This window comes from Trachurus trachurus, assembly GCF_905171665.1.
Source record: "Trachurus trachurus genome assembly, chromosome: 17".
NCBI lineage: Eukaryota > Metazoa > Chordata > Actinopteri > Carangiformes > Carangidae > Trachurus > Trachurus trachurus.
The window spans coordinates 22,928,172-22,952,050 of record NC_139900.1 but is presented as its reverse complement, the minus strand read 5'-3'; the positions used below and the strand labels follow the sequence as shown (position 1 = coordinate 22,952,050).

General features: G+C 42.3%; 3 protein-coding genes across 6 annotated transcripts; 1 reads left to right on the top strand and 2 right to left on the bottom strand.

The window, feature by feature from the left end:
• Nucleotides 1–373: 373 nt before the first annotated feature.
• On the bottom strand, nucleotides 374–4,445 carry LOC311000264 (putative flap endonuclease 1 homolog). 2 transcript variants are annotated; one of them, XM_083990929.1, is made up of 11 exons: nucleotides 4,179–4,445; nucleotides 3,422–3,488; nucleotides 3,181–3,283; nucleotides 2,872–2,926; nucleotides 2,689–2,750; nucleotides 2,460–2,596; nucleotides 2,200–2,260; nucleotides 1,961–2,092; nucleotides 1,713–1,858; nucleotides 1,485–1,617; nucleotides 374–1,189 (listed from the first exon to the last, which is right to left on the bottom strand). In XM_083990929.1, exons 1-11 carry the CDS (start codon nucleotides 4,258–4,260, stop codon nucleotides 1,133–1,135), a joined length of 1,035 nt encoding a protein of 344 aa, XP_083847055.1. In that variant the 5' UTR covers nucleotides 4,261–4,445; the 3' UTR covers nucleotides 374–1,132. The 2 variants fall into 2 exon arrangements, with proteins under 2 accessions (XP_083847055.1, XP_083847054.1); XM_083990928.1 differs by having other exon boundaries at nucleotides 1,713–2,092.
• A 190-nt stretch (nucleotides 4,446–4,635) lies between these two features.
• LOC311000231 (mitochondrial fission factor homolog A-like) lies at nucleotides 4,636–13,777 on the bottom strand. Of its 3 annotated transcripts, none has more exons than XM_083990888.1 (7): nucleotides 13,657–13,777; nucleotides 12,693–12,914; nucleotides 12,351–12,526; nucleotides 10,967–11,058; nucleotides 10,670–10,840; nucleotides 8,002–8,077; nucleotides 4,636–6,301 (listed from the first exon to the last, which is right to left on the bottom strand). In XM_083990888.1, exons 2-7 carry the CDS (start codon nucleotides 12,907–12,909, stop codon nucleotides 6,170–6,172), a joined length of 864 nt encoding a protein of 287 aa, XP_083847014.1. In that variant the 5' UTR covers nucleotides 12,910–12,914; nucleotides 13,657–13,777; the 3' UTR covers nucleotides 4,636–6,169. The 3 variants fall into 3 exon arrangements, with proteins under 3 accessions (XP_083847014.1, XP_083847013.1, XP_083847015.1); XM_083990887.1 differs by having other exon boundaries at nucleotides 13,543–13,730; XM_083990889.1 differs by having other exon boundaries at nucleotides 12,354–12,526; nucleotides 13,543–13,730.
• A 2,651-nt stretch (nucleotides 13,778–16,428) lies between these two features.
• stk25b (serine/threonine kinase 25b) lies at nucleotides 16,429–23,612 on the top strand. The gene is made up of 11 exons (XM_083991966.1): nucleotides 16,429–16,938; nucleotides 17,706–17,936; nucleotides 18,068–18,124; nucleotides 18,257–18,365; nucleotides 19,269–19,426; nucleotides 20,886–21,071; nucleotides 21,534–21,679; nucleotides 21,870–21,975; nucleotides 22,074–22,145; nucleotides 23,056–23,192; nucleotides 23,289–23,612. The coding sequence occupies exons 1-11, from the start codon at nucleotides 16,909–16,911 to the stop codon at nucleotides 23,326–23,328; spliced, it is 1,272 nt and encodes a 423-aa protein (XP_083848092.1). The 5' UTR covers nucleotides 16,429–16,908; the 3' UTR covers nucleotides 23,329–23,612.
• The last annotated feature ends 267 nt before the right edge of the window (nucleotides 23,613–23,879 follow it).

Below are 23,879 nucleotides of genomic sequence, written 5' to 3'. Positions count from 1 at the left end.
CGGGTGTCTTCAGGGGGGCAGACGTGCCGCGGACGACGGCGGTGGCCGGGCGGGCAGACACCTTGCTGAGAGGCGGTGGAGAGCAGCGGAGACTGGGCGACTGACAAACCGCTTCTTCTGCAGGGGAAATGGGAGAGGGAGCAGAGCAGCTCCGGGCTCACCGGCGCCCCCTGCAGGCCTGGAGGGAGGCCGCGTCGCGTCTTGATGAGAACCAATACTTCTTCAATAACAAAAGGTTAAAAAAAAAAAAAAAAAAAGTTACATTTGCTTGAATTGTTGTGCCCAACTACCATTAATACACACTTACAATAAGAACACCACACAGACACATTAACTTCAACATTTTACTCCAAACAATGAAACAGCTTACACTTCATATAAAACAGATTGGTCTCTATCTCCTTTTTTTTTTTTTTTAACTAGTTACATGGATTTAAACATCTCACTATCTCCTTTACACATGAAACCATTTTAGTGGACGTATTAGAATTCAAGTCTGTGGTCTCTGCCTTGGCACACTTTACACAACAGGTGCTCATTGAATATCTAGTGATGAGACATCCCCTGTCTGCAGTCCTGGCTTAGGGGAAGTCCTCCCTGACAGTGATCACACTGTTCTCTTTTATAGATGTCCGCCGCCTGCTCTGCTCTCTCTTGGTGGCTTTGCAGGAAACTGCTGGATGCACTGAAGAACTCCTCAGAGCACTGTATTGTTGCAGACACTGCTGCTCAGACAAGATCAGAATATTGTATTGTCCCAGGGGGTAGAGGTCCCATGCTGAGACAAAGCCTTCAAGTCTGTGTCTTGTGAGATGCCCATTTAGGCTTCTTTTAAGTTGGATGGAATTTTTTTTAAAAGGCACTTGAAAAAGCACAGTAGTCTGTGCCGTTACCCTTTATGTAAAGCTGCTACCGCACATTTTGCTGTGGTATGTCGATGATCCACTGGAATGAAGCGCAAGTGTGTTGAAAACAGAGGCATGTTGTGGCACAAATTCAAGATTGGGATCAGAGGTTAGAGGAGTGTCTGTGAAACTGCCTGGTACATGGTTGTTAAAGATATCAGGACAGGGAAATGGATAAATGTCCTTCCATTGTCAGTGTTGACAACAAGCAGCAGAAAGCAGCAGCCTTATTTTGACTTTGGTCTCTTTTTATTGCTGCTTACAGAGTCGGCAGCTTCCACAGGCTAGAAGGGGAAAGACAGAAAGACACAGCTGCTCAGACAGATAAACACACCAAATGCACAAACACTGAAAATGTGTATTATGATACTTTCCCCCCATAAACAAAAGAATGCTTGACTGGAAAAGTAATCACAACTTATCCAAACATTTGAAAGGTCATTTCAGATAGTGTTCTTTTTTAACTTGATCACTCTTGCCTTTCATCCAATAAATCAAGTCACACATCAATTTAACAGGTTTGAAAAATGCATACGGTATTAAAAACATTTTTATTGGTGATTGTTGTGTTTTGTTCACCTGTCCCCTCTTTCTGGTAATTCTAAAGAAGTCCTCCATTCGTGTTTGCCTGCTAGGCCCCGCTGCTCTTTCTTTTTCTCGTTCCTCTCGCATCTTTCGGAACTTCTCCATTCGGTTTCGGACCCGTTCCACCCTAAAAACATCAATACCGTTCATACAAGTCCCATAGTAAGTGTGAAGACGTGTAGGGCGGGCTTATGCAAAAATAAAGCCATTAGGTGCACTTACTTTACATATTTGGTGTGACAGAGGAACTCAACCAAGCCTTCTTCATCTGGCTCAGTCCAGATGAGTTCAGGAGTGTCAAGCTGTGGTGCGTTCAGGAATAACTTCCGTGCTTCTTTGTATTTCCAGAAATGTGGCACAGGATGCGTCTGAAGGGAAGCAGATACAAGTATATAGAGTTTCCATTTTCTTTGGTAAAACAATGTACAGAAAGAACAACAAAGACCACTAATTAAAGATGATTGTAATACCTTTCTGTTGACATGTAAAACCACATTCTCAATAGTGCGGTGCTTCTGGATCAGTGTAAGCGCTCTCTTAGGACCCAAACCAGTTATCTTTTCGCAATAGTCACAACCCAGCAAAATACACAGGTCAACAAACTAGTGGGAAAAAACACAAAAGAGGGAAAGTACTATAAAATACATGTTTTTGTGATATGTATGCACCAATCATGATAGTGTGTGCTTAATAAACGCCTCAGCCTTACCTCCTCATGACTAATTTGCAGTTTCTCTAATAACTTGGGTAACGAATATTCAATGACCTCGCTGTGAAGAGGAACAGCTCAGCATTAGATCAGTTTAGAAACAACACATCTTCCAACTGGACTTGTAAATTCCACAAAGACATAAATAAAAAATTACCAATAACAATCAATGACATGGAACTGAAAACTGAGCATTTTAATTACACTAGAAAAGTGATTAACGCATCCTCTGAGCAACAGTTTAATTGCACAGTTCGTACCCGTCCTTCTTGGCGTTCAGCTGGCGAATAAGAATATTAGCACCAAACGGCAGTGAGTCCATGTCCTCTGATGCTACTGCATTCACAGTCCCTGCTTTCACCAACCAGGCGCACATTGCTTCAGCATCTCCTGGAGCCTGGAGCACAAGACCCAGAGAGAGAGAGGTTATGAAAAATGAAAATACCAGCCACACTAGATAGTTACATACAGTATATAGATGAATCATACCTGGATGTGTGGTATGCCAAGAAGCTTCAGGAGACGGAGACAATCCTTGGTGTTGGATGATGCTACATTCAGCACAAAAGAGTAAAGAGTGAGGACAGACATTGAAATTGTATTTGTGGTGTCATTACTCAGGCATGTAAGGAAACAACTGAATCTGCACTTTTTTATTACTGTTAGATTCACCTGTGCCTGTGAGGTTGGCTGATCTCCAGCCAATCGTCTCCGCTCGCTTCTCAAGCTGGAGGAGAAACAGGATCTTGGATCAGCATGGGTCACAGTCATGTGTATCATATACAGGAATCTGCTGTGCGTCAATTGAGTTAATCAAGTGCACTTCCACTTCCCTCTTTAAGATTTTTTTCTTCAGTCAGCACATGCAAGAAGACCAGTCCTACTGCCATTGTCAGCACAAGATTCATCACTGATTCATACATACCAAGAGGATATAGGGTGTGTGGGGAAAAAAATATACAAACTCAAGGTGTCACTTACAACAGCTGCCTTTTCCCCAGGAGGCTTCCCATCAAACACAAACACTGGTTTTATGCCATGTTCCAGGAAGGTGAGTGTGCGGTAGAAGAGACCGGTCAGGGGGCTGCAGGGAAGAAATAAAGACCATTGACCAAAAACCACAAACACATGTACACCAAAACAAACTCTGAAACATTAATTACAACTGTTGGTGACACTGTATGATTGTAGTTTGAGAAGGACGGGTCCTCCGTGAGCTCACCTTAGTGCAGGTGTGGCGGCACGAAACTGATTCACAACAATAGAGGTGTCCAGTGCAATTACTTTCCCTGTGGAGTATGAAACAAAGTCATTACAACTTCAGAGGGTTATAACTAACTAACACAAAACAAAGATGTACAACTGTAACAGCGGTCAACTCGTGGAATAATCTTGAAAATGATCTAAAAACATATACGTAGTACAATAAATACATTTCAACTTATATAAATTAGGACTATGGGGTCCATATGGGCCCCGCTCCGGCTGCAATCGTGGGCCCCACATGTGTTAGTAGACTGTATGAGTGTAATATAACCTGTTTTGTAAAAGGGTAAGGCTTTTCAGTCTTGAATGCCTACTGAAGCCTTCTTTAGTTATTGATTTATTCATTCATTTTGATCTGTTTTGTTTTGTCTTCTTTTCTTCAACCTTATCTAACTGCTGTTGATGTTGAGTTATAATTTCTATTGTGTGTGTGTGTGTGTGTGTGTACATTGGTGTTTAATCTCATTTACAGTTAGTTTTCATTGCTGTATTGGTGACATTTCACTGCTCATGTCCGTGTGCTTTCGTTGAAGGGAAACTTTCCAGGGCGTGGTGGTGTCACTTTAAGAGATGTGTTGTTGTGTCTGTCTGGTGGCTAAACTCGTTAGCCGAGCTACCAAGTGGTATTTTAGCTTTAGCAATTAGCTCCATCCGCTCCCCCAACGAGTCAAAACCACCACTTTGCAGATTAAAACAAACCTGTCACACTTCACCTGCGTAATCGCTGATATCCCTGTGTGAAATGGCATCCGGAGCATCTGAGCGGATCAGATCTGCCAGCTTCGTGATCCCCATCGTAGGCTAAGTTACCTCTGCACCGCTGCTCTGCTGTGTGGATGCGCCCGGTAGTAGAAAACCATAAGAAATAGCCACTATCAGGATTTTTTTTTTATTTTTTTAGCCTAATCGATATCCGTTTGATGACGATCTTCGGTTTTAAAAAATGATCAGCTCTTTAATTACACAATACACCCCTATGTGATTCTCCATTCAAAGTCGACTTCCTGGTGTTGCGCAGCAGCAAAGGCAGCAGCAGGGGTCAGTATTGCACAGAAACAAAGGTCTGCAAGAAATGAACATCCATCATTTATTACAGCAAAAATATTTACAAACAATGAATGTATTCATATATTACAAAGAAAGTAAAATATGTAACTTAAAACTCCAGCTTTAAGTGATAAGTAAACTGCATGACAGAAAAAAAAAGTATCACTGCAAAGTTTTACTGATGCCTCTGCTATGATAAATAAACCTCCATGATATTATATTTATTATTCAAAAATAATGGCATCAATATTATATCAATTATATTCATCTATTACAAATGACCATACACACAGTAGCTCTAATGTCACACTGTATGATGGATAAAACCACACAGTCCATGCTTTTAGTCTCGTAGGTAACTTGTAGTGGGGAAATAAAACGAGTGGTCAGATTCTCTGGAAAAACAAGCTCAAACTGTATAAATAGCATGAGAACACATGATTTATTCACAGATAACTACACCGGCCCCCTACCTTCAGTAGTTTTGTTTGCCCCTTCATCAAGCTCATACCACAATCACTGTGCATGTGACTGCCAAAGAGGTAAAAAATATATATGGTAATGACTAACTACACCATTACAACAGCAGGTTATTCAAGTACTGTACACAAATGCTTTGGGTAATGAGGAACTTAAAGGACATTCAAGGTAAATATTATGGCATCGCTAGATTTAGTCATGTTATTTTGACACTTAAAGAATGGTTATTTTTGACCCGACTGATGGGCGTCCTCTTCAAACAGGTCAGGTCTGACATTTGGTCCTGTAACTGTAGCTCCAGCTCTGGTCTGCGTTCCCAAAACATTTGTTGCTTAAGTAAATCCTTGTTTCCCGTCTAATCGCTCGGCTCCGGAGGCTAACAACTCTCATTTACAAACTTTGTTTACTCTAACGAAGACGAACAATGGTAAGCATCACCGTAACATCTGTTGTTGCTTTGTAAGAGATTTATCGAACATTTTCCAAACTCAAATACCTAGAAGGGTTTTCAGTTTTCATTTAAACTTGTGAGGCACACCTCTGTCACTTTAAACTAGTGATCTGTTTAGTTTCAGCTAAAGCTAATATCAGAGCAGACTCAATCATCAACTGTTCTCCTGTTTGACTGTTTGACATTATATTCTCTGCACATAAACCTATGTTGTAGCTCGTTTTAGCCAATAATGTAGCTTGTATTTCTGTGCTGCAAATTCAGCAAAAGCTCTGCTTACTACAACAAAGCTAATGCCAACATTATGGAAAACATTCAACAGTAGTGTCATTGTGCTTTGTCTTGTTAGTCATTTGCCAGTTTACACATGTTCAAACTTTCATGTGAAGTTTGATACCTTTAGTTTTGCTCCTAGCTTCAGTGCCGTAGCAAAATCTCACCCAAAAAAATTACTTAATGGCAGAGACTGTAGTCACAGTTGCCACAAATTTGTAAGATTAAGTAGATGTATTCAACATGCTGGCTCATGTGATACACTGATTGTGTGTCAAATTTCAACATCTAATTTGCTATAAAAACATCCTGGGCTGTTGTTTCGGACTTAATGTCAATAATGTTAATGTTGTTAATGTAGACCTAAGTAGAGGCTCATATTTTAATGGTTGCACCTTTAACAAGGAATTGCTTTGGCTTCCAGTGTTTTGGGAGGCTCAGTTTGGTCCCAGCTCAGCGACGGAACCAGATCCAGGTGTTGATAAGCCAGAACGCCACAGTAGCAGAGTACAGTATCACCTCTCGCTTGGAGCGCTCTTTGTTTTCTTCCTCCAGCAGCTGCAGCCGCCGGTTCAGCTTCACAATCTGGATGAGCACATCAACACAATGGAGAGAAAGTTGCATGTTTCTTCAAATCACGTTGCAGTTATTTTTGCCCATATGTCGTTGCAATTTCAGATGGAATGATCATTTTTGCATTTGACTATCATGAAAAAAAAATCTGTTTTTTTTTCTTGTACCAAACAAACATGTTCCTTTACCTCTAGAAAATATGACTTGTATGCCGGGGCGTCACTGTAGCAACATGACACTTATGGTGCCAACAGTGCACAACAATGTGACACATTTAAACTTTATCAAAAACTATTGCAGCTCCTGTAATTTGGACATTGCACTTGGCCATATTGGAATTTCTATTATATTTTGATGAATTGTATTAAAGCAGAAGTAAGCGATCCGGTGGTTTTGGCTAACTTCTTGTCAGCTGATGGAGTTAGCAGTCCCCGCCCTCGTTCCTACGTCACCACATTCACGCGCATCCCTTGGCTGCACAGACAGAGAGGACCGCCCCTTTATGCCGTTCTCTCTCCTCATTGGAGGGTGTAGGATACAAGGAAAGTTTTCTCCTCGGCTTACAGCAGAGCAGAGTGACTGACAGACCCGTGTTTCAGACCAAACACTCTATATAAGTGATTGCTGTCGGAAGATATGTAAGGGATAATGCCCGACGAGGTGTCCATTATCAGAAATTAATGGACGACGCGGAGGCGTGAACCATCCGACGCGAAGCGGAGGACGGTTGCTTCCGCGAAGTCCATTAATCTCTGATAATCGGACACCTCGAAGGGCATTATCCCGCTTATACCATGGTCACTTACGAGATAAATACATATTAAATCAATTACTTATAATTTAATGTTGTTTTTACCGTTAAAATCATACGTCTTTCACAATAAGCGGCTGAGCGGACTATTTAATAACTCTCGTCGGCGATAAAAGAAAAAAAAAAGAGGGTCCCGCTGTGACCGCAGCGGCGTACAGCCAGTGACTCTGCCACAGCCTGATGATCAGTGAAGGGAGGTGAGGTGGCGGCTTAAATGTTACATGACACAAAGTTTTTCAGAGGGTCAGTGCACTTCTTACCGCTTGTGTGTTTACAGACTCCAGTGCCGTGATGCGCTGAAAAAAAGTTGTTTTGGTCCGAGTGTCCGTTGCCGTGGTTACCAACAAGCGTTTGTGCCAGCGCAATATTTAGAACGTAATCAGGCAATATGACCGGAACATCTTTATGGGTGTCCATTATCACTTTTTAATGGACACCCCGCAGCCAATCAGAATCGAGGATTCACCCAGACCATGGTATAAAACTATTGAAGACTTATATTAACACAAACATTCCGCTTACTTCTGCTTTAATAAATATAAAATAAATGTGTTAACTGAACATCCATAAACAACTTCACTACTAATATCGTATTGAGAAGATTTTTTATGGGATCAGTTCTAATCATTTTATACAAGCAAAGCTGCAAGACCTAATAGTTTCAAAGCTTTTTTTTTTACTCTTATTAACCTGTTATGTGCCTCACCCTTGTATTATATTTGTTTACAACTGAGTAACTAAAAGATATGAGAAGGGGTTTGACAGCTTGCTGTGTCAGAAAACTGAAGCAATTGGAAATTTCAGCCCTAACACGACACCAGAAAATATTCACAACAGACACAATACACACATCAGAGCAGCCAAGACGCATATTACATCTTTATCAGTGACAAAGCATTACCTGTCGCCGTAGTGAGGAGGCGTCCACCAAGCCGGACTCGTCAGGGTTGATATCCAGGGCCAGGTCCAGGTGTGTCCTTTGGAGATAACCATATCTCAGTTTAGAGTAATGATGACAGCAACATACTTGACACAATTAGTCAAGCTCAAGGGCTGCCCACGAATCTACAAAACCAAGCCTGAAAGGGAAGTTATGCAACACACACACCTTCAACAACACATTATGTTGATGTGACGCTCATGAAATGGATGGTCACATTTTATGTAATTTTATTTGTTTTATTTTGAAATGGTTATTTCTGTGAAAGAAATGTGTTAATTTGGGTCAAAATGCTCAATAATTACCTCTTTTATCTCATAAAAGTGAAAGCTAGTGAGCTACTCAGTGTTACCAGTAGGAGGCAGTGTGGCGATTTGCTTCCCCTCTTGGACTCATCTTCTGAGCGAATGAGCGAAGCTGCACTGAACAGAAGCAAACTGTCGCCCGTCTCATTCTTTCTCCTGTTTTACAGGTCGGTGGTGTTTCAAAACATACATAAACACCCACATTAGTGCTTTACATCTCAATATGATAGTAGGTCGATTTTGTAAGGCTATTGAATGTGTTTAAATGGGTTTTTGAACCAGTGGCAGAACTTATAGTTCTCGGTGTATCGCGGACGACTCAAGATGGCGCCGCTGTTTACATTTTTCTTTCTGTTGTGACCAAACCATGTCGTAGTTTCTGGCTCCAGCACATTTAATTTTGAGTTAAAAACTATTATCTTGGGTACAGTATTTTGTTACCTGCGTGAATAAATTAAATGTGATAGTTATAGAGCGATATACATATATTTTGTCGATGTTGTAACCAGTTAAAATTGTTAAAACCTTGCAAGTCTTCAGCTCAAGCCTTCAGCTCAGGCATTTATCTTGAATCAACAGTCAGAGCAATATGCTAGTTTCTTCTTTTATTTGCACTATGAGTGAGATTAAATAAGGGAACATGTGAGGTCCTGTACATTTTATATTTCATGGTATTATTTTCAGTAGTTGTGAACTACATAATAACTCAGTTAACTGACTGAATGCGGATGTATTAATGCAGTTGTCCACTGAACTCAGGATTATTCTTTATGAAGAATGGATAAATGTGTGTTTATTTGGAAATAGGAGGCTTATACTGTAACCAGCCTGTACAGTATTTTGGTTTTGTTTCTGATATTATGGATGTCGTACTGTTACTTGACATTTGAGTATGGAAAAGATATTTGCAAATTGATAAGTAAAATTCGACTGAGCGAAGCTGCACTGAACAGAAGCAAACTGTCGCCTGTCTCATTCTTTATCCTGTTTTACAGGAACCTTATCTGTGTACAGGTACTCTGCCTGGGACCTGTTACATTGACGTCAAGACATCTGACCTGTATTTGCTACGGTGACAGATGTCAAACAAGTAAGGTTGTTGAAGCAAACATTTCTCAAATTTGGGCAGCACCTATTTTGCTTTCATATACAGGTGCATCTCAATATATTAGAATACCATGGAAAAGTTAATTTACTTCAGTAGTTAGGTAGACCCAAAAATGCAGATAAGCTGCTATTAAAGCAACCTGGGCTTCCATAACACCTCAGCAGTGCCACTGGCTGTTTGCCTCCATGCCACGCCGAAAGCAAAAGCAAAAGGAGCCCGAGTGCATATAAATGGACATACTTTCCAGAAGACCAACAATTCTGTGTTAAAGCAGAAGTAAGTGATATATTTGTGTTAATATAAGTCTTAAATAGTTATATCTTCAGACAGCAATCACTTAGAGTGTTTGGACCGAAACACGGGTCTCTCAGTCCCTCTGCTCTGCTCTGAGCCGAAGAGAAAACATTTATCGTATCCTACAGTTTTTATCCAATGAGGAGAGAGAACGGCATGCAGGGCTGTGTGTGCAGCCAAGGAACGCCGTGAATGTGGTGACGTAGCGACGAGGACTGTTATGGTGCGTTCAAGGAAACTCGTATTTTTCCGACCGTGAAGTGGTACCAGTTCGATCTGGTACGAGTTCACCGGTCGGAAGTTACGAGTGGCCGTTATAGTGACTTTCACCGGTAAAACAGGTCGGAAAAACACGAGTGGGTTGCCTGAAACGCTACAAAGTCGTAAGTTGTGACTTGAAGCTGTAATTTACGATTTCAAAAGCCTGCCTGGAACGCAGCATTAGCGAAAACGACCGGACCACTTACTTCTGCTTTAACAATATTTTTTATATTAAACAAAATAAAGACATGGAATATTTCAGTGTGTGTAATGGATCTATATCATGTATTAGTTTTACTTTTTGAATTTAACTTTTGAAATAAACTAACTCTTCCATGATATTCTAATTTCTGCTGATGATCTAGATCTAATTCTAATATAGATGCACCTGTACAACTGAGTAAAATATATTTCTGCTGTTCTTCTTAAAGCTGCCTCAACTCCCACCCTGCATCACCTCCTCCAGTTCTTCACCTGAGGAGCTCTCCCGAAAGCTGTGGTGTTGTCAGGAGTTTATTTGTTTTCTTAATTTTGAGAAAATATCTGAATTCCATGATATTTCTTAGAAAAAAAAAGGAACAGCTTGTGCTTGTGGTTGGACACTGAGAGACGCTGTGATTAAAGTGACTTCGGAGGATTTCCAGGGACAAAGAACAGATACCTGCGGTGGCTGTCGTCCAGGACCTCAAGGACCTGCTGGTACGCTCGCCGTGTTGTTGACTGAACGTAAGACAGGAATCCCGCGGCTGTGAAGAGGTTGATGTTTGCATCTTCGGGAGAACAGAGGGGGGGACACAAACGGACTGGGGGGGCAGAAGGGGAAGGGGTTACACTGGGTGGGGAGGAACAGTAAAGAAAGAAAGATTTAAAACCAACCACAGGTGAATGAACAAGCAGCAGTAACGAAGCTGTGCAGCAGCAGCAGCAGCAGCAGGGTTAAACGTGGATGTGTGCTTACCTTATTTCACCTCTGCTCATCTGACTGCTGTGGCGACCAGACATGTTCTCGCTCACGCTGCGTTCTCTTCGGGACCGAGCGTGAAAGTGGGCCTATAATTGATGCCAAGATGTGAAACACTGTCAGGCTCACGTTAAAGGGTTATACTGTAGGTTACAACTTTTAAATCATCACATTGTTAATAGCTACATCTAGTCCACATGGTTCCTTGGTTTTGAAATCTCTTCTTGTATTTTATTTTCCACTGCACTTTTAAGAACCACAAGACCAAACCACTGTTTAAAAAGTGTCCTCCCACCAGTTGGTGCTCACATGAGCAGTCTCAACGGAGGGCTCCGCCTCAGCCAACAATGATGTCAAAACCATATGCAGATAAATGAAGGATCTTGGTGTCTTTCCCCAGTGCTACTGTGGCCAATGTATCTCTTTTAATCTCCCTAAACACTCTCTTTAGTTCCTTATTTTTCCTCACTACTACTTGACCATGTAACCTTCACTGTTCCCCTTTAAACAAAAAATAAAGGTTTGCATCTCTTTGTTTCTCTGAGCTACTGTTTCAGTTCTGTAAGCAGCATTTCAGTTGTTTTTTGAGAATAGCCTATATTTAGAGGTATGATCAGGTGTTTGCTTGACCAACCCTGGAGACAGCTGGGGTTTTGGTTTCACGGCAGAACGTAATTCATGAAGCTCTGCTAACAGCAAGGGTAAGCCACCGGTGTGTGTCCTCTTTCTGTGTATCCCCTCATCAAATCACAGTTAGTTGTACGCATCTCCAGCAAAGCAGACAGAATCTGCTCAGGTGTGTGATTAGTGGAGAAATAAACAAAGGGAATGAAGAACTTTACACACAAACAACTCTACTCCCCAAATACTCAGTGGAGCAGATTCAATCTCCAACAGATGGATGTGCTGTTGTTGTTACCATGATCCAAGGATTCTGCTTCATGTATTAATGGGATTAGTATAATGGAGCATGAAGAATTGAAAAGAAGCTGCACTTTAGCATAAACAACTAAACAAGAAGAGTTGAATGATCAATTGTTTCCTTTCAGGCACATTTATTTCATTTATACAATAAAGTACTGTATTGTTCTTTTAACCAAAATTACTAGTTATGTCAATTTTCCAAAATGGCTTAACCTTAATGATTACCTTCAAAACATCAGCTCTCTGCTCTAGCTTCATAGCCTTACATCTCTCCCCCGCTCAAATGCTATTACATCCACAAGATTTTCATTGGCAAAGTTACAGATGTAACTAAAGAGCCATAATGCAGAATAATACCATGTTAAAGAAGAAGAATTATTTGAGAAATTCAATTCATAGTAATGCCAAATAAAAAAAACAAAACAAAAGTAGATAGAAGGTGTAGTTTGAGCCTCACCACCTGGCCGGGGTTATTCTGTGAAGAGGCTGGGTCAGTCTCCAGGGAGTCCAGCGGCTGCTCTGACAGGGTGAGGATTCGCGGCGGGGCCTTCATGTTCAGCAGGTCCACGGGAGGGACGGACTGAATCAAGTCCAAGTCTCTTGGACGAGGAAATCGAGGGTCATCATCGTCACCTGTGGATGAACGACAGGAGGTCACAAGGACCATGAGAACGTTCCATGGGCACACCTGTGTACATCCATGGTTTACTGGGCTTTATGTGGTGATGCATACACAGCCCGATCTGTTAACTGCATGTATTTTCTACCATGCAGCCTTTTACTGATGTTGTGTCCTCACCTGCGACCACAATCCTCTCAGGAACTTGCATCAGCGTTGTGTGAGCAAGCAGGGGCTGCTGGAGCAGCAGGGACCCTGCCTGGTTCTCCGGGGCCACTTTGAGCGTCTCAGGGATCCGCATCCGCTGACTGATGCCCTCTGTGTACTCCAACTCGTAATGGATGCGGTTCATCTCCGCCGCCTCTGCAGAGGGGGAGGTGAAGGTTGGCCCACTCATCCAGCCTGGAGGAAATGAAGAAGAAACACTTAGTAGGAACAGAGACGGGGGTGTCAGACATTAAATATATATATCACATCAGAACAGAAGACCTATCTAGACTGTGAACCCTGGATATCTGCCATTCCTGCCAGCTTAATGGCTCTGGCCTGCAGACAGTCTCATCCTGGTTTAATTCAAGCTTAATCTTAATACAGTGTTTACAATCCCAAAATACTGTGGTTTTATTCATAGGCAACTGGTCCAGTGGCACAATACATGGGGCTGGTGTAAAAAGGGGCATGTCCCATTGAGGAACCAAACCAGCTCGACAAGGTGTAACTTAAGGTGCAGCAGCAGCCACGGCTCTAAAATACAACATAGGAAACAACATTACACGTTGTGTTACATTAAATTACATAAGTCTGACATGAGGCAGAGCTGCAGCGGAAACATGGCTTCAATGTCACTGAATGAAACCCACGTAAGACGCCATGTCTGACACGGACTTAGCTGATATCTGGCTAATATTAGTAGCCTACGCGATGTCTGTCAAGCCTTAGCCCCGTTACACACGTTAGCCTCGCTGCTGTCAGGCGGGCTAACCCGGGCTAACCCGGGCTAACTGCGCCTTCAGCCTCAGTGGCGACTCACCGTCAACAGGTTCAGCTCCGGGGTTTAAAAAGTCATGAGTCAAAACACGGTCCAAACACGCTTCTTCTAATATTTACAGCATCAACCGAGGCGGACGGAGAGTGACACACTCACACACATCGCCAGCAGCAGCAGCAGCAGCAGCAGCAGCGGTAACACACCCCGTGTGTTCGCCGGGGCGGAGCTTACGACCCCACGCCGTCAGCCGGAGCGCGGCGCACCGGGCGGGACCGGCCGGGCTGCAAAACAAGCGCACACAGTCACTACACTCAAATTAGCCGTTTCTCATGCAATGTTTATGTAATTGGCCTAATTGACACAAAGGCAGACAAAGCTGTTAGTTTCATGCTGTAATTCAGTCGGTTTATCATAGACAGATTAATGCTCTAATTTACAAAGAGCACAGACTTGATCATTATTGTCATGGTTATTTCACTGACATAAAATATTTTATATGAAAACATCATACGTTTTTACCTTGGAAAATATATGTCAAAAATATATATTTTCAATTCCTAATTAGCCTACCAAACGGCAAATCCCTAAAACAAATAAAGGAGTATGTGTTGTGCTTAATTCTTATAAACCTCAAGAGAGCTGTTCTGTAAAACCAGCTCAGAGGAACTGTGGCTTCATGACCACCGATTAACTCAGAGTGACTGTATTTAACAAAGACCACAATTAAGTTTTACATCACTTATGCTGAATTATGAGGAGGCATGTGTATATATTGTATACTTGCAGATTTGTACTATAAATCTGTGAACTAAAGATACAAAAACCGCAATGGACATAATAATATATACAGTTGTGTTCAAAATAATAGCAGTCCGACATCACTTGCAAGATAAATCACTGATTTTGTTAGAATTTCAACTTTTTTTTTCAACTTTTTCTAGAAGGTTTAGTAAAGGTATAGAAAACCAACAGACCCAACAGGCATGACGTGCATGCTGTTGATTCTGTAAAACTGAATCATTTACTGAAAGGGGCGTGTTAAAAAAAAATAGCAGTGCCAGGTTCAATTATTGAGGTCAATGATTATGTGAAAGAAAATAGGTGTTAAACAGGTGGCCCTTATTCAATGATCAAGGCAACTGATGCTGCATATATTTGTCCTTGAAAAACAGAGTAAAATGGGTTGTTCAAGACACTGTTAAGAAGAAGAGCATTCTTTGATTAAGAAATTAATAAAAGAGGGGAAAACCTATAAAGAAGTGCAGAAAATGATAGGCTGTTCAGCTAAAATGATATCAAACGCTTTAAAATGGCAACCAAAGCCAGAAAGGCAAGGAAGAAAAAGAAAAACGACTATTCGAAGGGATCGGAGAATAACCAAAATGGCAAAGGCTCAGCCAATGATCAGCTCCATGAGGATCAAAGAAGATCTAAGATTGCCTGTGAGTACTGTAACAATCAGACAACGTCTATGTGAAGCCAAGCTACCAGCAAGAAGCCCCCGCAAAGTCCCATTGTTAAAAAAAAGACGTGTAATGAAGCGGTTACAATTTGCCAAATAACACATTGACTGGCCTAAAAAGAAATGGCGTAATATTTTGTGGACTGATGAGAGTAAGATTGTTCTTTTTGGGTCTAAGGGCCACAGACAGTTTGTCAGACGTCCTGCAAACACTGAATTCAAGCCACAGTACACAGTGAAGACCCCCACCCCCCCACAAGCATGGTGGTGCAAGCATCATGATATGGGGATGTTTCTCGTACTATGGTGTTGGTCCTATTTATCGCATACCAGGGATCATGGATCAGTTTGAGTACATCAGAATACTGGAAGAAGTCATGTTGCCTTATACTGAAGAGGAAATGCCCTTGAAATGGGTGTTTCAACAAGACAATGACCCCAAACACACCAGCAAGCGAGCAAAATCATGGTTCCAGACCAACAGAATTCTTGTAATGGAGTGGCCAGCACAATCCCCGGACCTTAATCCTATTGAAAACTTGTGGGCTGACATAAAAAATGCTGTTCATGAGGCAAAACCAAGAAATGCAGAGGAATTGTGGAACGTAGTACAATTGTCTTGGGCTGCAATACCTGTTGACCGGTGCCAGAAGTTGGTTGACTCCATGCCCCACAGATGTGAAGCAGTTCTCAAAAACCGCGGTTATGCAACTAAATATTAGTTTATGATTCTCAGGAAAAGTTGAATCTTCAAGCATTTCTTAGTTTTTACAGTACATTTTTGAGTTTGTAAAGACAGATGTCAGCACTGCTATTTTTTTGAACATCATATTTCTTGACTTTCTGTAAAATATGATCAAATTCAATTACTTTTTCCAATTTTCATGCTTTGAAATAGAATGTGCAGTGTCCCCAATGCATTTGTGTTCATTAAAATGCTATTTATTTGAAGAATTTCGACCTTTTTAAACACACACTATTATTATGAACATAACTGTATATGGAAATACATTCTCATGTAGGCTACTTAGCTACAGCTACTTAGCCCAGAGGCTGTAGATGGATTCAGTGCACACCTCACACTGTCTCCCAGATGTTTTGTTTGCCCTTAAAGCAGTTGTTTATAGGGTTGACCAGTCTCATATGAGAGGAAGACTGTGATATGACATAATCACAATTTATTACATAAGAGTCCAAAAATAAACAGTAGCTGTGTGTGCTGCTGATATGCAACTTCACATTTACCAGCTCCCTGTTTCAGTTTTATATTTTAGCACCAACTCACATTGTATTGTACAATATAAACTGAAATGAAACGGATCCTCAAAAGTGAAACTTTAAATGGGTTTGATGTTTTTTTAAATGTGTATTTTTGCTCAAAACCCAGCAGCATCAGCCTCAGTAGGAGCAGTAAACCCACCTTTGGTCCCTCATCAGAGACGTCAGCTCCGCAATACAACTCCCACAATCCCAACGGCCGCCGGAGCAGTGCGCATGCGCCGTCCATCTGGGCCATTATTTTGTCTCCCTCAAGCTTCAAATGAACAACAGGCTAAGCTGCCCCCTTGAAATGAATTAAATATTTATACGCGGAAGGAACATTTTTTCTCTCCGTGTTCATCGCCGCCGACGTCCATGGAGCCAGCGGGTCAGTAGCTCGCCGTGTCGCCGGGCTGTGTCGCTCCTCCGTCGGACTCGGAGGCCGAGAAGAGTGCGCCGCCGCGGAGTGACAGCCCCATTAGAGCCAGCCAGCAGCCGCCGCGGACTGGGTGTTTATCTAGTCGGCTAGCCGCACAGCTAGCTGCTTCCTAGACAGCTAGAAGAGGGGAGAAGAAACCCCGACAGGACCGTCTGGTAACTTCAGGGGGGGGGGGAGTGAGAGAGAGAGAGAGAGAGAGCCGAGGCTTTCTTTCTTTCCCTGTGCCGTCGTCCAGCCCGCCGAGGAGATGGCACACCTACGAGACATGCAGAACCAGGTAGAGAAACCCTCTTTTCTCCAACTGTCACCTCCCTTCTCCTTCTCCTTCTCCTGCTTCTGCCTGTACAAGACCAGGCGGACCCCCATGACCGCCACACTCTCCATGAGGAGGTGGGTGGGGGTCTGAGACATCAGTGCCAGCGAAAAACTTCAACATGAAACCATTTATTTTTCCTCTCCTCGCCATTGTCAGCAGCAGCAGCAGCAGCACTGACAAAGCCATCAACGAGCTGACCAAATCATGTCACATTAGACATTTTCAAATTGTATTGATATACACCGCAATGTGTTTTACAAGCCCTCTTCGTTTTAGACCGGCAGCTGTCACATGTCTGGGAGTTGTTTAATGTGCCTCCTGCTCAGTCAGATCATCATTCATTTCCTGCTGTTATTGGAGACAGAAAGAAAAGAAAAAAAACACACTAAACTTTCAAGTGTCATGCCTCTTGAATTACATCCTGGCACAAAGTTCAATCTACTGTCCCAAGTAATTATATGGGCTGTGGCTGCAAAAACAAATGTAATTGACACTGATAAGAAAGGTTAACCAGCCTCTGTGTATCTGTGATGAGCAGTGCAGGAAAACAATGCAGTATATAGGTCAGCAGATGGATGTGACCCCCGCTGTCAGGTCAGCTTTAAGGAGTGTTTATATGTGAGAAAAGATTTCTGTGCCTGGCTACAACACACAGCAGCAGACAAGAAATGATACTATAGACATATACACTTAATAACCCGGTGCTCTCTCTGCCGTCCCTGGTCCAGAATACCCGGTTGGACCCCGAGGAGTACTTTACCAAGCAGGAGCGGATCGGGAAGGGTTCCTTCGGAGAGGTCTACAAAGGCATCAACAACCGCACAAAGGAAGTGGTGGCGATTAAAATCATAGACCTGGAGGAGGCGGAGGATGAGATCGAAGACATTCAGCAGGAGATCACAGTACTGAGCCAGTGTGACAGTCCTTTTGTTACCAAGTATTACGGATCATACCTGAAGGTGAGAGTAGCACACAAACACAGCGGAGCGACGCTTTTCCCCCACGTTATCTCAGTTAATAACACAAAGATGCGGTTTTTAAATCCTTATTTTGAAAAGTCTTTCATGAAGTTATTTCCTCTCCCTCTCAGGGGACCAAGCTGTGGATTATCATGGAGTATTTAGGCGGAGGATCTGCTCTGGATCTGGTAAGAAGGGGGTCTATTTTTATGCTGCTTACTAAGTTTTTCTACAAATCTTACAAAATGGTTCCTCTTTGGGACTTCTTCTCCCAACATCCACCCTGCTCTGATTTCTCTTTTGTACCTTCGACACCATAGCTCCGTCCTGGGCCTCTTGAAGAGACTTACATTGCTACTATATTAAGGGAAATACTAAAGGGGCTCGAGTACCTGCACTCTGAGAGGAAGATTCACAGAGATATCAAAGGTAATGCTTTTCTTATATGTGATGTGCCTCCTCTTTTTCATTTAAAACATGTTCATATCATTTTACGGAGCGGTGTGGGGAGTAAACAGACCGTTCATCAACTTATAAATGCTGTGATTCAGCAGCATCCCATGTCAGGAAGTAAATGCTGCAACTGAGCGAGACACTGAGCAGTGATGACAGAGCTGCTGAGTAATATTCAGCCTCCCTAAGCAGATGCTGGACAGAATTACTCCACACATTGAACACGGTGTGAGAGCTTGAAATGTCACAACAGACTGAAGGTGTTGAATGTAGGTGTGTGTGTGTGTGTGTGTGTGTGTGTGTGTAGGGGCGGAGGTTGTCAGGGGGGGGTTGGCCCTCTGCTCATCACAGAAATATAATCATTTCTAATATAGCAGCTGAGTAAAGATGGCAGATAAAGATAGATCCAAACTGGGTTAACTGCTCATGGATTTATTATCCACTCAGGCTGGATTCTTGTGTTTGGACTCTGCTGCTGCCAAAAGCACTGAACATCTCCTGATGTCTGAAGCTGTGTGCGGTTCCCACAGTGAAACTGGAGAAGGGACCAGTCTGAACTACCCTTTGTCCATCTGTTCATCCATCTGGTGCATGTAATATACTGAAAAGCTGCTGATACATTTTGAGAAAACTTCACGTACTGACATCGTAACTAGTTGTCACTTGATCGGTCTTAACAAGTTGCAACAGCACTGCATCGTTATTTATGATCCCAAAATGAGCCTGCATCATTTACAGGAGGATGTCAATGTTTATTTGATGCCTCGTGTTTAGCTCGTCATGTCAAACAGAAACAGGATGTCATTAATAGATAGAGATAACAAACCCTCATCGATTATTTGTATCGCTTGACTGTCTTCTTCCGTCTCTCCCTCGTAGCTGCCAATGTGCTCTTGTCGGAGCAGGGCGATGTGAAGCTGGCGGATTTCGGGGTGGCAGGACAGCTGACAGACACCCAGATAAAGAGGAACACGTTTGTCGGCACTCCCTTCTGGATGGCTCCAGAGGTTATCAAACAGTCAGCTTACGACTTCAAGGTGAGGACGGGGGACAACCTGTATTTCTGTTAATCTAGTGAGATATTATTTTTGCTTTTCTCGCTCTTCTTTCTTTGGGTATCTGGAGGTTTTGCTCCAACAGTATTTCATTTTCAATACAATACAATACAATACAAATGTATTCATAAAGCACTTTTAAAAACAATAGCGTTGACCAATGTGCTGTACAACAATAATGATAAAAGATACAAGTTACAATTAGCACAGATTAAAAGCACAGATTAAAACACAAAAATTGAGAGACAGAGAAGGCCAGGGAGAACAAGTGTTTTTTTGTTTAATTTAAATGCACAATGACAATAAAGATCTTAAAGGGATAGTTCAACATTTTTGAAAATTGGCCCATCGCCATGATCCCCCTAGTAATAGCAGTAGGTTCGTTACCTTTAATTGTTGGTCCAAGCTGCTTTTAGATCGGGGGAGAAGAATACCGAGCGGCGCAGCTACACTACGGAGGCTAATGGAATTTCTTGGTTTTGCTCATCAAACTCAGCAAATACACAACCAAAAAACTCAAAAACGCTGTGGTGGACAAGTTGTGACCTGCACATTTACCACGCTATGAGATAATAGCGGAAAGTTAAGAGAAGTGAAGCAAATACTCGGAACTACTTTCTTCAGTGAACCACTGGTCGGAGGGACACAGTGTGCGCACCTCAGCCAGTGCCGTAGTATACGGACGTATCTGCAGTAAACAGGCGCTTTTGAAATCACTCCGCCGAGCAGCCGTCTAGAGTGTAAAGTCCGACTTTGCCTCTAAAACAACTCCATCTCGCAACTTTCCGCTATTGTCTCATAGCGTGGTGAATGTGCAGGTCACAACTTGTCCACCACAGCGTTTTTGAGTTTTTTGGTTGTGTATTTGCTGAGTTTGATGAGCAAAACCAAGAAATTCCATTAGCCTCCGTAGTGTAGCTGCGCCGCTCGGTATTCTTCTCCCCCGATCTAAAAGCAGCTTGGACCAACAATTAAAGGTAACGAACCTACTGCTATTACTAGGGGGATCATGGCGATGGGCCAATTTTCAAAAATGTTGAACTATCCCTTTAATCTTAACTGCTCTGAGTGAACACTGTTTAGGTTTGTTTGCTTGTTACATTTCTCACTTTTTATTATTATTTTTTTTTAGTAGTAATAGTGCTTTATTCACACACACACAAAATTATAATTAATTTGCTAGCTAGATCATATTGTGGCCAGTTTTAGGCATGTGAATTGGCCTCCTGAGGAAGCTACCTAAAACTTATAGTTAGAGCTTGTTGGGTGAAGAGATGTTAAGTTCATGAGATGTTAAGCAGTTTTTACTGGAGGAAAATATTATTTAAAAAAAAATACATCATCAACATCATTTTAGGCAGAGTACTACATTTGTTTAAATTCCTTTCTAGTGTCTGTGCAGTCAACACATCTTACTCACACCTTACTTTCTCCTGGTCAGGCTGACATCTGGTCCTTGGGCATCACTGCCATTGAGCTTGCTAAAGGAGAACCTCCCAACTCCGATCTACACCCCATGAGGGTCCTGTTCCTCATCCCCAAAAACACTCCTCCTACCCTGGAGGGGCCCTACAGCAAACCATTCAAAGAGTTTGTGGAGGCTTGTCTAAATAAAGACCCTCGTTTTGTAAGTAAAACACTTGCGTCCATCTGCACTGTAGCACAACTAAGGTGGGATCAGACATGATTGTGTATTTATTTGTGTCCAGGGACAAATAAGATTAGAAAATTGGAAATTAATTCCAGATCCAGACTCCTGCTCTGAGTGTAAGACTTCATTCACGCCTTTTGTCCCAGCACATTGTTTTGAGTTTGGATTAGCTTGACCTATCCTTAATAGGAACTGGTATTTGTTTTTGCGCTTTCTCAAATATCCAGACATGACCCACATCACATTTTTGGACCAGAAAGGTGCCAAACACATGTTAAAATCTAAGCGTGGTAGTAGACTGCTTACTGAAGTTTTTTTTAAAAGATGTTTTAAAATAACAACTGATCCCAGATTCACACAAACAAACCTACAGAGGACTCTCTGGTCGCTGAATCATGATGTTCATGCTGCTCCTGCCTCTGTTCTCCCACCGCGCAGAGGCCGACCGCCAAAGAGCTTCTGAAGCACAAGTTCATCACACGTTACACCAAGAAGACGGCCTATCTGACAGAGCTGATCGATCGCTACCGACGCTGGAAGTCAGAGGGCCACGGGGAGGAATCCAGCTCCGACGACTCGGATATGTGAGTCTCAGGAATAAGCGTCTTCTCCAAGTGTCTGTTCAGAGACATCTCATCAAATTGGTGACACCGAACAGACCGAATACAAACATTATTTTCCCCAGAAAGAGAGATTTACAGCCCTATTCTGATTTTTGAATATTTTTGTCTGTCTCCTCTTAAATGCACTCAACCCTACCCCCATGTCCTTTAGGGATGCCGATGGTGACGTGGATACTTGTCCCATGTGGACCTTCCCCACAGTCAGACCCAACTCTTTGAACAAGTTACAGAAGGGCTACACACACACAGATACAGAGGTAAGACACACATACAGAGCACACACACAGACTTAAACAGAGTCAGATCTCTTGTTTTTCATAACACCCTTCTTTTTTTTCTCCCTGCGTCTTTGCAGTCAGGAGATTCGGTGAAAAGACAACCCAAGTCACAGTGCTTGTCTGCTTTGGTAACACCCATCTTCAGAGAGGTAGGTGTAAGTTTTTTGGAAGTGGAAATAACAGGACTGTAAATGATGCTTTTGATTGTACCCCTGTTTTAGGTAAAAGGCAAAAACACCTTCAATCTTTAAGCCATCAACACTTCACTTCATTTCCTCCTGGTACATTAAAGCAGAAGTGAGTGATATATTTGTGTTAATATAAGTCTTAAATAGTTATATCTTCCGACAGCAATCACTTACATAGAGTGTTTGGACTGAAACACGGGTCTCTCAGTCCCTCTGCTCTGCTCTGAGCCGAAGAGAAAACATTTATCGTATCCTACAGTTTTTATCCAATGAGGAGAGAGAACGGCATGCAGGGCTGTGTGTGCAGCCAAGGAACGCCGTGAATGTGGTGACGTAGCGACGAGGACTGTTATGGTGCGTTCAAGGAAACTCGTATTTTTCCGACCGTGAAGTGGTACCAGTTCTATCTGGTACGAGTTCACCAGTCGGAAGTTACGAGTGGCCGTTATAGTGACTTTCACCGGTAAAACAGGTCGGAAAAACACGAGTGGGTTGCCTGGAACGCTACAAAGTCGTAAGTTGTGACTTGAAGCTGTAATTTACGATTTCAAAAGCCTGCCTGGAACGCAGCATTAGCGAAAACGACCGGATCACTCACTTCTGCTTTAACTACCGTACATTGATACCATTACAAGTCTGGGCCGCAGCACTGACATGATCTACACTGCCATTTGCTCCCAGTGCAGGTTTTCTTAAGCCCCACCGTGACTTCAATGTTTCTCTTTGCAAAACTGTAAAACTTTGATTTATGATACAAATTTTAAAAGCACGTCTCAGTAAGAAGCTGAAACAAAATGGATCATGATCTCACCGCTGGCACAACACAGTTACTGTTTAACCTTCAAATCCTCTGATTTCTGTTCACCACCAGTTGAAGGAGAAGCGGCGGGCGAGTGGCGGAGGCGTCGGAGCCATCGAGGAGCTGGAGAACGCCTTCAACCTGGCCGAGGAGTCCTGTCCAGGCATCTCCGACCGCCTCGTCACACACATGATGGAGAGAGTGTGCAGGTGATTTACCAACCTTCAGCTTTGCATTAAACACTATTTAACAGAAAATATGTGTTTGTTTTTATTCTGATCCACTGCTTCATGTCGTCTCTGCAGGTTTTCTTTAAATGGTAACACCACCCCGTCTTCGCGGTGAAACCCCAGCTGGATGTAACTTAATCCTGCCCCCACCCCCTTTTTCTGTCTCCCAGACCCACCCAACATCTCAGATAAGGACCACAGAAGAACTCCCCCTGCCCCCTCCACCCCGTACCTGTTCACCCCTCCCAGTCCTGTCCCAGAAGAGATCTTTTAATTAGTTATAATTAAATATTTTTACAGTTTTTCTTTAAGAGCGGAGAGTATTTAAGACAAAAAAAGCCATGACATTTAGAGCGTTGTGTATACCTGTTAGAATGAAAAGGAAAAACTATAATAAAGACTATGGAAAATGTCTCATTGTCTTTAGTGTATTGTTTGAAACATTATAACTGCACAATATATTTAAATGTAAAATGTATTGGCCAGTAGTGGAGCATTTATCCATATACCTATAGAAATCATTCAACAATTAACGGTAATATTTATATACATTAACATGTCTAGATGGGTTTTCTTCCTGATTGTCAGTACCATGTAATTACTATTTTACATTTATCCTTTTAAAGAACAGGGGCAGCTCTAGGTTTAGGTTAATTAGCCTCTCCA